Source organism: Rhinoderma darwinii, chromosome 1, assembly GCF_050947455.1.
Source record: "Rhinoderma darwinii isolate aRhiDar2 chromosome 1, aRhiDar2.hap1, whole genome shotgun sequence".
In the NCBI taxonomy this organism is placed as follows: domain Eukaryota; kingdom Metazoa; phylum Chordata; class Amphibia; order Anura; family Rhinodermatidae; genus Rhinoderma; species Rhinoderma darwinii.
In genome coordinates this window covers 53849067-53862720 of record NC_134687.1, presented here as the reverse complement: position 1 = coordinate 53862720, position 13654 = coordinate 53849067, and the positions used below count along the sequence as shown (strand labels likewise).

At 44.8% G+C, this 13654-nt stretch overlaps 1 protein-coding gene across 1 annotated transcript in view; it reads left to right on the top strand.

Annotated features, from left to right (window-relative positions):
• SEL1L3 (SEL1L family member 3) overlaps nucleotides 1-10676 on the top strand; it is an 82522-nt gene extending 71846 nt beyond the window's left edge. Inside the window, exon 23 of the mRNA XM_075849485.1 lies at nucleotides 10227-10676. Coding sequence (XP_075705600.1) covers nucleotides 10227-10390 — 164 coding nt within the window. The 3' untranslated portion in view covers nucleotides 10391-10676. The remainder of the gene's footprint in view (nucleotides 1-10226) is intronic.
• The last annotated feature ends 2978 nt before the right edge of the window (nucleotides 10677-13654 follow it).

The following is a 13654-nucleotide window of genomic DNA, read 5'->3' as shown; positions in this document are numbered from 1 at the left end:
CCACAGTTAAATGCTGAAGCAGGGAGCTGGCAGTTCCTTGCTTCAGCATTGGATTCAACTGTATCTGCATCCTGAGTACGCAGATACAGTTGATACCGGGATATACTACCGGCTGTGCGGGACACATAAGTTATGTATTAGTATAACCCACCCAGTGCATTTAGTGATTATGTAGGTCCACAAGTTGATTATTCTTAGTCTTATCCATTTTTTTTAAGCTGATTTCTATGATGTTAAAGGGAAGGTGTCACGAAAAATTTTTTTTTATGTTATTGCTTTTAGTATATCATTAAAATAAATTTTATTTATTTGTGTTTTTTGTGTTGTACTTTTTTCTTTTTTCTTTCTTTTACTTCTCTATGGGGGCTGCCATTTTTTTTTCATCTCTGTATGTGTCGATTAACGACACATACAGAGATGGAATACGGCACATTCATCCCCATAGAGAATGCGAACGGGAGCCGTTCCATTCACTATAGCGCATGCCGTCTGTGTGGGAACGGCGCCGCTCCCACACAGTCCAAAAGGAAGGTCTTCGGCAGAGCGACATCCGGCGCCATTTTCATGTGGAACGGAAGCCGCGGCCGGACAGAAAGATGACTACTACCGGTCTCGGCTTCCGTCCATATGTTCAGAAGCATGGACTAGGAGCGGAGGCAGCGACAGTGGCGGCGGCAGGAGCAGGTAAGTTATGTTTGTGTGTGTGTATGTTCATGTTATACTGTGTGACTGCCACTGTATCTAATCCTCCTACACTGTGCACTAGCCAGGATAAAGGAGGGGGGATTGTTTGAGGACACTAGAGCGAGTGTGTCTTCTACAATTTTGCAGCATAAAGCAATGAGGTTGCTTTACCACATGCCAATGCTGCAATTTTGGGAATTGCTCCCTCTAGTGACCAGCACATGGAAATGTTATAAATTAGAATCTAATTTATAATATTTCCTGACTTGTGAAAAAAGAAAAAAAAATTAGAACAATGTGTAATCATTTATATACTAACAGTTTAACTAAAAAAAATATTATTTTTTTTCTAGCGACACATTCCCTTTAATTGTTGATGTCAATGTCATTCTTTACATGTATTTATTTTTTATATATCTAAGCCCATACATTAAGTTTGTGTTTTTTCTCAGGTCATCCCCATTTTACCTAAATAGCATTAAATGCAGAGTTGCATAAGTAAATATATGTAATGGTTTTATCTGTCTTCTGTGATTTTAGGTTCTTTGTTATTTGCACTTTAATCAGTTTGTTAATTTTCATAGTGATTGTTAATCACTTTGACAGCATAGAAGATAATAAGAATAAAGCAAGGGGTCACAGCCATGCCGAATCTATCATTATAGTCACAGGTCAGGTCAGCAACCTGCACCAGTTCTTATGGATGGCATAAGGACAGTTGCACACTTTTTGGTGCACCCCTACCAAAAAGTGGTAGTATTTATGTAAAGTAAAGGCCCTTTTACATGGGCCAATTATCGTGCAAACGATCATTCATAGAATGCTCGTTGCAGATAATTGCCCTGTGTAAACAGGTCAGCGATCAGCAGATAAACTAGCAAACCCTCGTTCATCTGCTGATCGTATTGTTTTAAAAAACCAAAATATTATCGTTGTCGACAGCACATCTCCCTGTGTAAACAAGGAGACGCGCTACCGACATGATAATAATGTATGGGACGAGCGATCGGAGTAACGACCGTTCTTCCCCATCCATAGCTCCTTGTGCCTGGAGAAAACGAGTGCCGATTAACGAGCTGTCTCGTTGATCGGCGCTTGTTGCACTGTCCAAAATTGGCCAATGTAAGAGGACCTTAATGCACAGATGAATATGAGAATAAAGGTGCACCCATTCACAGCAACCAAATTAGTTATTATTTCATTAATTTTTACAATTATTTCTGATTACATTTTATTTCGTTTTTACCTGTTTGCGGTGCTACAACACATTCACAAAAACCTACCAGATGATTGGGCTACTCCACCGGTTTCGCTTGGGGCCAACTCTAAGGGCGTTATCTAAGTAGTCTTCCTGGTCTTCACCTTTAACCCTTGTACTGGGATCTTGTCTTCGCTGCCGGAGGCTACCAGGTCATTACCTCTTAACTTTTATCGGTGGAGTAGATGCTGGTCAGGGCCGGCCTTAGGATAGATGGCGCCCCGTGCGAAATTCTCTTTTGGCATCCCACCCCATCATAAAGAAAATGCCCCATAAAAAAGTATAATGCCCCCCACAGTATAATGCCCTTGTAGTGCTCCCCATACAGTATAATAATAATATTTAATAATATAATATATTATAACCCCTTGAAGGACACTGTATTTTGTCCTCTAACAGTATAATGCCCCCTGTAGTGCCCCTATACAGTATAATGTCCGCTTAGTGACCTCCACACAGTATAATGTCCCCTCCCCTGGCTGCCACACACAGTGCCACACCTCCTTGAAGATAGTGCCACTTCCCCTGTAGATAGTGCCACTTTCGCTCCCTCTAGGAGCGAAATCCCCAGCCAGAGAATCGGCATATATGGATATCATATATGTATAGTGACGCCAGGGGCTTCTCCATGAGCGGAATCCCGGCCACAGCGCTGGCAGCGCTGGGGTTTCCGCTCCAGGAGGAGCCCCTGACGTCACTGTCCATATATGGACAGTGATGTTAATGGCTTTAAGATGCCAGAATCCCTAGCCAGATAGTCGGCAATGCCCTGGTCGGGGATTCCGCTCCTGGAGGACCCACTGACGTCACTGTCCATATATGGACAGTGAAATCAAGGGCTTTCCCAAGACAGGAGTCCCCGGCCAGAGAGCTTGCATTGCTCTGGCTGGGGACTCCACAGTTAAATGCTGAAGCAGGGAGCTGGCAGTTCCTTGCTTCAGCATTGGATTCAACTGTATCTGCATCCTGAGTACGCAGATACAGTTGATACCGGGATATACTACCGGCTGTGCGGGACACATAAGTTATGTATTAGTATAACCCACCCAGTGCATTTAGTGATTATGTAGGTCCACAAGTTGATTATTCTTAGTCTTATCCATTTTTTTTAAGCTGATTTCTATGATGTTAAAGGGAAGGTGTCACGAAAAAAAATTTTTTATGTTATTGCTTTTAGTATATCATTAAAATACATTTTATTTATTTGTGTTTTTTGTGTTGTACTTTTTTCTTTTTTCTTTCTTTTACTTCTCTATGGGGGCTGCCATTTTTTTTTCATCTCTGTATGTGTCGATTAACGACACATACAGAGATGGAATACGGCACATTCATCCCCATAGAGAATGCAAACGGGAGCCGTTCCATTCACTATAGCGCATGCCGTCTGTGTGGGAACGGCGCCGCTCCCACACAGTCCAAAAGGAAGGTCTTCGGCAGAGCGACATCCGGCGCCATTTTCATGTGGAACGGAAGCCGCGGCCGGACAGAAAGATGACTACTACCGGTCTCGGCTTCCGTCCATATGTTCAGAAGCATGGACTAGGAGCGGAGGCAGCGACAGTGGCGGCGGCAGGAGCAGGTAAGTTATGTTTGTGTGTGTGTATGTTCATGTTATACTGTGTGACTGCCACTGTATCTAATCCTCCTACACTGTGCACTAGCCAGGATAAAGGAGGGGGGATTGTTTGAGGACACTAGAGCGAGTGTGTCTTCTACAATTTTGCAGCATAAAGCAATGAGGTTGCTTTACCACATGCCAATGCTGCAATTTTGGGAATTGCTCCCTCTAGTGACCAGCACATGGAAATGTTATAAATTAGAATCTAATTTATAATATTTCCTGACTTGTGAAAAAATAAAAAAAAATTAGAACAATGTGTAATCATTTATATACTAACAGTTTAACTAAAAAAAAATATTTTTTTTTTTCTAGCGACACATTCCCTTTAATTGTTGATGTCAATGTCATTCTTTACATGTATTTATTTTTTATATATCTAAGCCCATACATTAAGTTTGTGTTTTTTCTCAGGTCATCCCCATTTTACCTAAATAGCATTAAATGCAGAGTTGCATAAGTAAATATATGTAATGGTTTTATCTGTCTTCTGTGATTTTAGGTTCTTTGTTATTTGCACTTTAATCAGTTTGTTAATTTTCATAGTGATTGTTAATCACTTTGACAGCATAGAAGATAATAAGAATAAAGCAAGGGGTCACAGCCATGCCGAATCTATCATTGTAGTCACAGGTCAGGTCAGCAACCTGCACCAGTTCTTATGGATGGCATAAGGACAGTTGCACACTTTTTGGTGCACCCCTACCAAAAAGTGGTAGTATTTATGTAAAGTAAAGGCCCTTTTACATGGGCCAATTATCGTGCAAACGATCATTCATAGAATGCTCGTTGCAGATAATTGCCCTGTGTAAACAGGTCAGCGATCAGCAGATAAACTAGCAAACCCTCGTTCATCTGCTGATCGTATTGTTTTAAAAAACCAAAATATTATCGTTGTCGACAGCACATCTCCCTGTGTAAACAAGGAGACGCGCTACCGACATGATAATAATGTATGGGACGAGCGATCGGAGTAACGACCGTTCTTCCCCATCCATAGCTCCTTGTGCCTGGAGAAAACGAGTGCCGATCAACGAGCTGTCTCGTTGATCGGCGCTTGTTGCACTGTCCAAAATTGGCCAATGTAAGAGGACCTTAATGCACAGATGAATATGAGAATAAAGGTGCACCCATTCACAGCAACCAAATTAGTTATTATTTCATTAATTTTTACAATTATTTCTGATTACATTTTATTTAGTTTTTACCTGTTTGCGGTGCTACAACACATTCACAAAAACCTACCAGATGATTGGGCTACTCCACCGGTTTCGCTTGGGGCCAACTCTAAGGGCGTTATCTAAGTAGTCTTCCTGGTCTTCACCTTTAACCCTTGTACTGGGATCTTGTCTTCGCTGCCGGAGGCTACCAGGTCATTACCTCTTAACTTTTATCGGTGGAGTAGATGCTGGTCAGGGCCGGCCTTAGGATAGATGGCGCCCCGTGCGAAATTCTCTTTTGGCATCCCACCCCATCATAAAGAAAATGCCCCATAAAAATTTATAATGCCCCCCACAGTATAATGCCCTTGTAGTGCTCCCCATACAGTATAATAATAATATTTAATAATATAATATATTATAACCCCTTGAAGGACACTGTATTTTGTCCTCTAACAGTATAATGCCCCCTGTAGTGCCCCTATACAGTATAATGTCCGCTTAGTGACCTCCACACAGTATAATGTCCCCTCCCCTGGCTGCCACACACAGTGCCCCCCTTGTAGATCGTGCTCCCCTGTAGTTTGTGGCATACAGCCTCCTTGTAGACTGTGTCATAATCCCCCACCTCTTCCTTGTAGATCGTGCCATACATCCCCCCACTTCCGCCATGTGGACAGTGCCATACAGCCCCCCACCTCCCCCTTGTAGACAGTGCCCCCAAACACAAAAAAATTGTACTCATCTAGGCCCCGTCCCCACGACGAACTGAGCTGCTCCACTACGGGATCCTTGTGTAGGCCGAGGTGATCCTGTAGCCTAGTGCAGAGTTTCCCAACCTTTTCAGACTCGAGGCATCCCTGGAAAAATAAAATTCCCTCAGGGCACCCCTACCAAAAATTGTTTCGAAAAAGACAGAAAACGGCTAAAAACATGTTCAGACAGCGGTTTTTGTAAGGCAGAAAAAAATCTGAAATTTTTAATTGACAGCGTTATTTGATGTGTTTTTTTGCGGTCACAGCGTCAGGGATTCCACTCCAGGAGAAGCCCCTGACGTCTCTGTCCATTTATAGACAGTGATGTCAAGGGCTTCTACTGGAGTGTAATCCCCGATCAGTGGCGGATTATCATATGGGTGGTTCGAATCGCACATAATTGTAAAAATCACTTAAGAGACTCTAGGATCTCTCGGCGTGCTAGCGCCGCTAATGGCCGCTGCTGAGAGGGAGGAACGGACTGGAACGGAATAGAGCCGCCAGCGCAGTGCTGATGGGGAGGAGGGGGAGGGATAGTAATAGTAGGGGCTGGATAGGACTAGCAGACATGCGTCTGCTAGGTGGTAGAACACGCCCCTCTTTGACGCTGCACGTACCGCCAGTGAGGAACAGAAGAGAAGGGCAGTGGTCGAGCGGTCAGGAAGAAGGTTAGTCTGCTGTTCACCTCCAGCCCCAAGCAACAATCGGCAGACGCTAAGGGGGGATTAATTATACAGCAAGGGGGGAGATTTCCATCTAACTCACTGTAGAGGACTCTATGAAGGGGGGAATAATCCCCCCCATCCCCCATAGAGCCCTCAGTATTTCAGTATTTATTATACAGCAGGGGGGGATTTCCATCTAACTCACTGCAGAGGACTCTAAGGGGGGATAATAATTTCCCCCCATAGACACTCAGAAGTGAGTTACACGCTCAACCCCCCCCTGCTGTATAATAAATACTGAAATACTGACAGCTCTATGGTGGATGGGGGGGGGGGGATTATTCCCTCTTCATAGAGTCCTCACTTAGATGGTTAGACCCCCCCCCTCATTCAGTATAATCCCCCCCCCTTCCCATAGAGCCCTCACTAGTTACTAATATGTTGCAAGGGGAAGTCAAATTGTCTGACTGCTGGGTACTCTATAGGGGGGTCTGAGCGACTAACTTCTGTGGGCTCTATAGGGGGGTCTGAGCGGCGGGCTCTATGGGGGGGCTATCCCCCCGCCAAAGAGATGTCAGAATCAGACACTCAGACCTCCCTATAGAGCCCCCAGCAGTCAGTGAGACAACCTCACCTTGCAATATAATCCCCCCATACAGCCCTCAGTTTTCCCATAAGGGAAATGTATGACATATCCACCTGTTTTTGCTCTCGCTGCCTCCTGGCCACATCTTGATTACATGGTCGCAAGCTGCGTCGCTCGCAGACTCCCACCGATCACTAAAACTAAGCGGCAGAAGCACTCGTGTGAGCGCTGAGCCGCTTGGCTTCTGTTTCCAGAAAGCCGAGCAGTTTGTGTACGGGCTCATAGAAAGTCAATGAGCCCACACACCGATACTTTGGCTTTCCGGAAAAAGCTGAACAGAAACGAAGTGGCTCAGCGCTCACATGAGCGCTTCTGCCGCTTAGTTTTAGCGATCGGTGGGGGTCTCAGCACCTGGACCCCCACCCATCAAATTTCTGACATGTCACTATGAAATGTCAGATGTTTGTTGAATATTTACTTACCCTTTAAAAAGAGGTGTTACAATTTGTTTTTATTTGATGAGGCCCTTATGCCTAGTGTCACTGCTAACAGCCGCTATGGCTGCTCCAGTAGTAGCGATGCCACTGAGAGAAGAAGCGCCCGGGCAGAAAGGCAGCTGCTGAGTCGCCGGGCCCGGGCACTTCTAAAACAAGCAGGGGAAGGGAGCCAGCGCAGCGCCCCCTTCCACCCGCTGGAGTGATGTGCCCTGGCACAGGTCGCACACTCCTAAGGCTGGCCCAGATGCTGGCCCTATGGACCAGGTATAGCCACTGGCAGATGGTACCTTGATGGATCGAAAATTCAAGCTTGTCACCGACAGTTGAAGGTAGACTGGCAACGGGCAGCTGGATGGAAACTGATAGCGTATCGCTAGACACAGATTGATAGTGGATGGCTGTCCACTGGCAGGTAGCGAATATCTGGGCACTGGCAGGTAGCGGATATCTTGACACTGGCAGGTAGTGGATAGCTGGACCCTGCAGGTAGCGGGTAGCTGGACACTGGCAGGTAGCGGGTAGCTGGACACTGGTAGGTAGCGGGTAGCTGGACACTGGTAGGTAGCGGGTAGCTGGACACTGGTAGGTAGCGGGTAGCTGGACACTGGTAGGTAGCGGGTAACTGGACACTGGTAGGTAGCGGGTAGCTGGACACTGGTGGGTAGCGGGTAGCTGGACACTGGTAGGTAGCGGGTAGCTGGAGACTGGTAGGTAGTGGGTAGCTGGACACTGGTAGGTAGCGGGTAGCTGGACACTGGTAGGTAGCGGGTAGCTGGACACTGGTAGGTAGCAGGTAGCTGGACACTGGCAAGTAGTGGGTAGTTGGACACAGGCAAGTAGCTGGGTGCTGGCAGGTAGCGGGTAGCTGGACACTGGCTGATAACAGATAGCTGGACACATGCTGGTTGTGGATAACTGGATACAGGCTGATAAGAGATAGCAAAAGCAGACTGGAATCAGATGCAACCTGGAACCTTTGCAGGATACAACTAGGTTGTTGCAGTGTTGCTCTGGCACCAGTTAAATTGTAGAGGAATTTTTTCAATTTTGCGCGTGCTGGCCCTTTAAGAACACTGTTTAAATAACAATTCACTTATATAATGTTATAAATGGAATCACTTCCTTTAGCAGCTCTCTTATAAGTACACCTGCAGGGCAATGGGAAGTTCTAGATTACCATTCATTACTTACACAGGTCTTCACAATAATCTCCAGGCTACAGACTTTCATAAAATTGTGCCTGCTAATGAATTTGCATGAAAATGGTTTGTGTATTGTCAGAGCACTCTGGATGCAAAGAGCGTCTCTTAAAGGTTTCTGGTTTCAGCAAATAAATGTTATTTTTTGCATATTAAACAGTTATACAATTTTCCAATATACTTTCTGTATCAATTCCTCACGGTTTCTCAAGATCTCAGCTTGAAGTTATTCAAATGGAATCTTCATGGTTTACTTTCAGTATATAAAAATCTGTCCTAGTCATGTGAATTTGAGATCTCACACATAGAAATGTACAGCTTAAAAACTGCTGAGCTTGTCACAGCATTTTTTGTTGCATTTCAAAATCATGGCTGTTAATATGGAGTTGACCCTTTTTGCTGGCACTCTAGCAGCTCTACTCTTCTAGAAAAACTTTCCACACGATTCTGGAGTAAGGCCTCATGCACACGACCGTGTTTTTGCGGCCGCAATTCCCCCGAAAATCCACGGGAGAATTGCGGCCCCATTCTTTTCTATGGGGCCGTGCACACGACCGTAGTTTTTGCGGTCCGTGCACGGCCCGGGAGCCCGGACCGCAGAAAGAACGGGCATGTCTTATTACGGCCCGGTTCTGCGGTCCGGGCTCATTGAAAACAATGGCCGCGGCCATGTGCATGTGCGGGCGGCCTGCGGCTGACAGTCCGCTGACAGTCCGCAGCCGGCCGACCCGAAAATCACGGCCGTGCACACGGCTACGGTCGTGTGCATGAGGCCTAAGTCTGTGGGATTATCAGCCCATTCAGTCAAAACATCATTTCTTGTCACACCATGTCTTTATGGACCTCGCTTTGTGCACAGGGGCACAGTCATGCTAGGACAGGAAAGGACCTTTTCAAAACTATTGCCAAAAAGTTAGAATCATACAATTATCTAAAATGTCTAATTAACATAACTATTCACTGGAAATAAGGGGCCTAGCCTAAACCCTAAAAAAAACACCCCAGACCATCAAATGATACAGTAGACACTATTCCGGTAGGTAGCATTCTCCCGGCATCTGCCAAACCAAAATTCATCCATCAAACTGTTGGATAGTAAGATATCATTGATCACTCCAGAGAACACATTTCCACCGCTCCAGAGTCCAGTGGTTTTGCGCTTTACACCAGTCCAGTCGACGCTTGGCATTGCACATTTTGATCTTAGCTTTGTGTGCAGCTGCTTGACCATGAAAACATATTTCATGACAGTCACAACGCACAGTTCTTGTGCTGGTGTCCCTTCTGGAGATAGTTTGAAACTTTGTAGTAAGGGATGTAACAGGGTATAGGCAAATTTTTTATGTGCCATGCTACTACTCAGCGACCCTACTGTGTTCATTTGCATGGTTTACCTCATCGTGGCTCAGGTGTTGTTACTCTTAAGCTGTTCCACTTCACAATAATAGAACTTACAGTTGAGCCGGGCAGTTCTAGCAGATCAGACACTTCACAAACTGACTTATGGTAAAGGTGGCATCCTATTTATGACAGTGCCATGTTTACCTTCAGTGAACTCCTCAACACGACAAATATTACTACCATTGTTTCTTTATGGAAATTGCATGTCTGTGTCCTTTTTTTTTAAATTCACCTCTCTGTAATGGGTATGTCTGATACACCAGAACTCTTTAATTGGAAGGGGTGTCCACATACTTTTGCCCAAATTGTGTGTATATATAACCATAGCCATGTTCGCCTGGACTGAAAGTAGTTACTAAAATTACGTGTGTGTAATTCTATGTTGATTTTTTTTTTTTTATAGATAATATTTTGCGGTCTAGAAGAGCTAACATTGTCCATGGTTCTCCACCACCGGAAGACCGTCCAAATTCTACTCCAAGCAATGAGCAAACAGAAGCTTCTGTTGGCAACAATTTTGCACCGCACCATTCAGAAAATAGAAACATAGGCATGACTACACGATGACACACGATGCCCAGGGATGACCATAAAGTTATGATATTCAGTGCTCATCTACTGTTACTTGTGGACATGATCAAAATTGGCATTTGCTATGAGCAATTACATAGGTGTTGTAAGTCCTTCTTAATGGACACTCGGGGAACAACATAAGGTTCAGCACTTCTACAACATCATTGATATAAATTTGACAATATATGAAGGAACATTTCTGTTTAATTTAGGAGGAAATTGACAAAAAATTGCAGCCAATTTTCTAGATATGTTCAAAAATAAAGAACATTTTAAGTCAGGGTTGTTATGACCCATTATTTGATGGTATATAATAAAAAATGTAACCTACAAGGATCTACTGAACGTCCTCTCTGACCAAACATATAAAGGTTTATGAAGAATTAACCGTATGAATTATTACCAAAGATTACATTTATAACCAAATGTTTATGAGAGAGGGAAATTGTGTTGTACAATTGATGCAGCATCTATGGTCTGCCACTTGTTTCCAACACTGACATTTATCATCATAGTCAGGTCAGCGGGGGGTTTGATTTTTCCAGTTTGTGTAAGAGAAACATAGGTATGATAGTACAAATTTGGAGCTGTAAACTATTTATCAGTGAGATATTAAAATGGTTGTCTCACTACGGCAACACTTGTCCATATGCCGTATCAGGACATATGGACGCCATGAAGGAGAGTTCCTAATTGTGTTTCTACTCTTTGAGCCAGAGCAGAGATCCGCTGCAAACTGTGTTTCTCGCTCTGGTGGAACTGGCCTGTCCCTGTATTACATGGATGGCCATTTATGTTCTCCATTCAGGTTGACAGCTCTGGACTCCCCTCTATGAACCAGAGCAAAGAACCTCTGCAAACCGCAGCACTTTCTGGGGCGGACAAAACCTATCCATGTATTATCTAGATGGCCACTGCAGAAGCTTGCCCTGGCAAGAACACCTCATTTTTGGGGTTTCTAAAGCCTCAATTAGCTTCTAAAGCTTGGGGGTAAACATAAATATAAAAAGGGGCCATGACGAGATGAAACAGCCTACCATATTTTTCGGACTATAAGACACAGTTTTTAGCAAGAATAAATCTTGCTAAAAAGTCCCTGCGTCTTATAGTTGGCAGTCAAGGGACCGGGCTGTCCTCAGGACACAGATACAAATGAATACTATAGGCTGCAGGCCACGTTAGGCCTGCAGCCTATAATGAACTGGGAACACTCCCTGCGCAGGCCGGCGTGATGACATCACTGCATCACACTGGTCTGCGCATGCGTCCTGCCTGCAGGATGTGAAGCGCTCTGTCCATCGCGGGAATGGGGCAATGTAAGTACAATATATATATTTTTTTGGGTGCTGTGTGCCAATATACAGGGGGACAGGGTGCCACTATATACAAGGGGGTGAGCAGGGTGGCATTATAAACAAGGGGGGGAGCAGGGTGGCACTATATACAAGGGGGGGAGCAGGGTGGCACTATATACAAGGGAGGGAGCAGGAGGGCACTATATACAAGGGGGGAGCAGGGTGGCATTATATACAAGGGGTTCTATGGGCACTATATACAAGGGGGCTGTGTGGCACTACTAAGGGGGTCTGTGTGGCACTATCTACTAGGGGGGCTGTATGGCACTTTACAAGGAGGACGGCTGTGTGGCGCAATCTACAGGGGTCTGTGTGTGGCGCAATCCACAGGGATCTGTGTGTGGCACTATCTACAGGGGGCTGTGTGTGGCACAATCTACAGGGCTCTGTCTTGCGCTATCTACAGGAGATGTGTGTGGCACTATCTACAGGGGGTGTGTGGCGCTATCTACAGGGGGCTGTGTGTGTGGCACTATCTACAGGGGGATGTGTGTGGCGCTATCCAGGGGCATAGCTAGGGGGGCAGACGGGGCTTATACCCCTGGCGCAACTTAGAGGAGGCGCCATGGCAGCACCATCCATGACGGCGGCCTGCTGCCTCTTTGAGGGGTTGGTCGGTGTCCCCTCCTGCACTATAATTGTACCTACATCTATAGGACACAGTTAGCAATAAATGTCTCACAGGTAGAGTGACTGGTTAGTTGTAACCAACGAATTGCTTAAGACACCTCCAAAATATCAACACAGAGCAACAGACTCCAATACATCATAACAAAAAACTGAGGACCAAGAGTCATAACGCCACAGATCATAGAAAAGGTATACATTTTATTTCATACAATATCATAAACACAAAACATGTTAAAAACAAAGCGAGGTTCTAAAAAGGAATCTAGGCGTGGATCACTCAGAAAGTGATAATGCAACCAAGGGCATGATATAACTACTACACACTGAAAAGGTATGTATAGCAGACACATTTTAAAGACAAATGGGAAAAACTCTCCACAACCTGTTCACGGGGTTTTATGGATCTTTTGATCCAGTCGAATGCTGTTACCCTGGGGGCATTTGAAAAAGAGATAGAGGAGATACAAACATCCCTTAAAAAAGATCTTTCTAGTGAGGCACTAGATAAGTTGAATACAGACCTAGATAAAGACTTTCAGAAGTGGGAACAGGAGATTTGCTCCACTAAAACTAAGAAGTTTCAGAGAGATAGTAACGACTTCCAACAAGGTAGAGTCTACAAATGGCGACAAGGAAGGTCACGTTTGGGATCTCGATCTAGATCAGGGTCCATATCATCCCAGACCTCGGATGAACATGCAGGGAATAGATGGAATGGGGAAATTATTGCGAACAGGCAAGACTCAATCTTCCCATGGAGGAACAGAGAAAGGCAAGCCGCAAAACGCAAGACCCCATCCCCCTATCAAGGAGGGGAAAAAAATCTAAGAATCTGGAGGTAATTAATTTATCTACGCATACCCTCTCTGACACACAATGCGACATTCTTAATAAGGGACTTACATTTTCTCAGAGTAACTCGTTCGACTACTTTACAGCACTAAAGGATCTTCATTTATTTTCACGCAAGCTGATCCTGAGAAAACTCCATAATAGGGGAGAAATAGACGTGGGCTTGAATAGCACGATGGAAAAAGAAACCTTGCTAGCCGTGGAGGAACTATTACAAGAACAAATTTCCCCCGAACAAGGTGGGTTTCCAACTTCGATTGTTCCAAAGTCAACAAGGTTCCCCCCCTTGTCCCTCTGCCCACAAGTTGAGATCTTTACCAAGTTAGTGATGGAGGATTTTAAACAAATCTCCATGAATAAACAATATGATAATTTGACGGCTGCTCAAAGGACAGCTCTGAAGGAATTACAATCATATGAC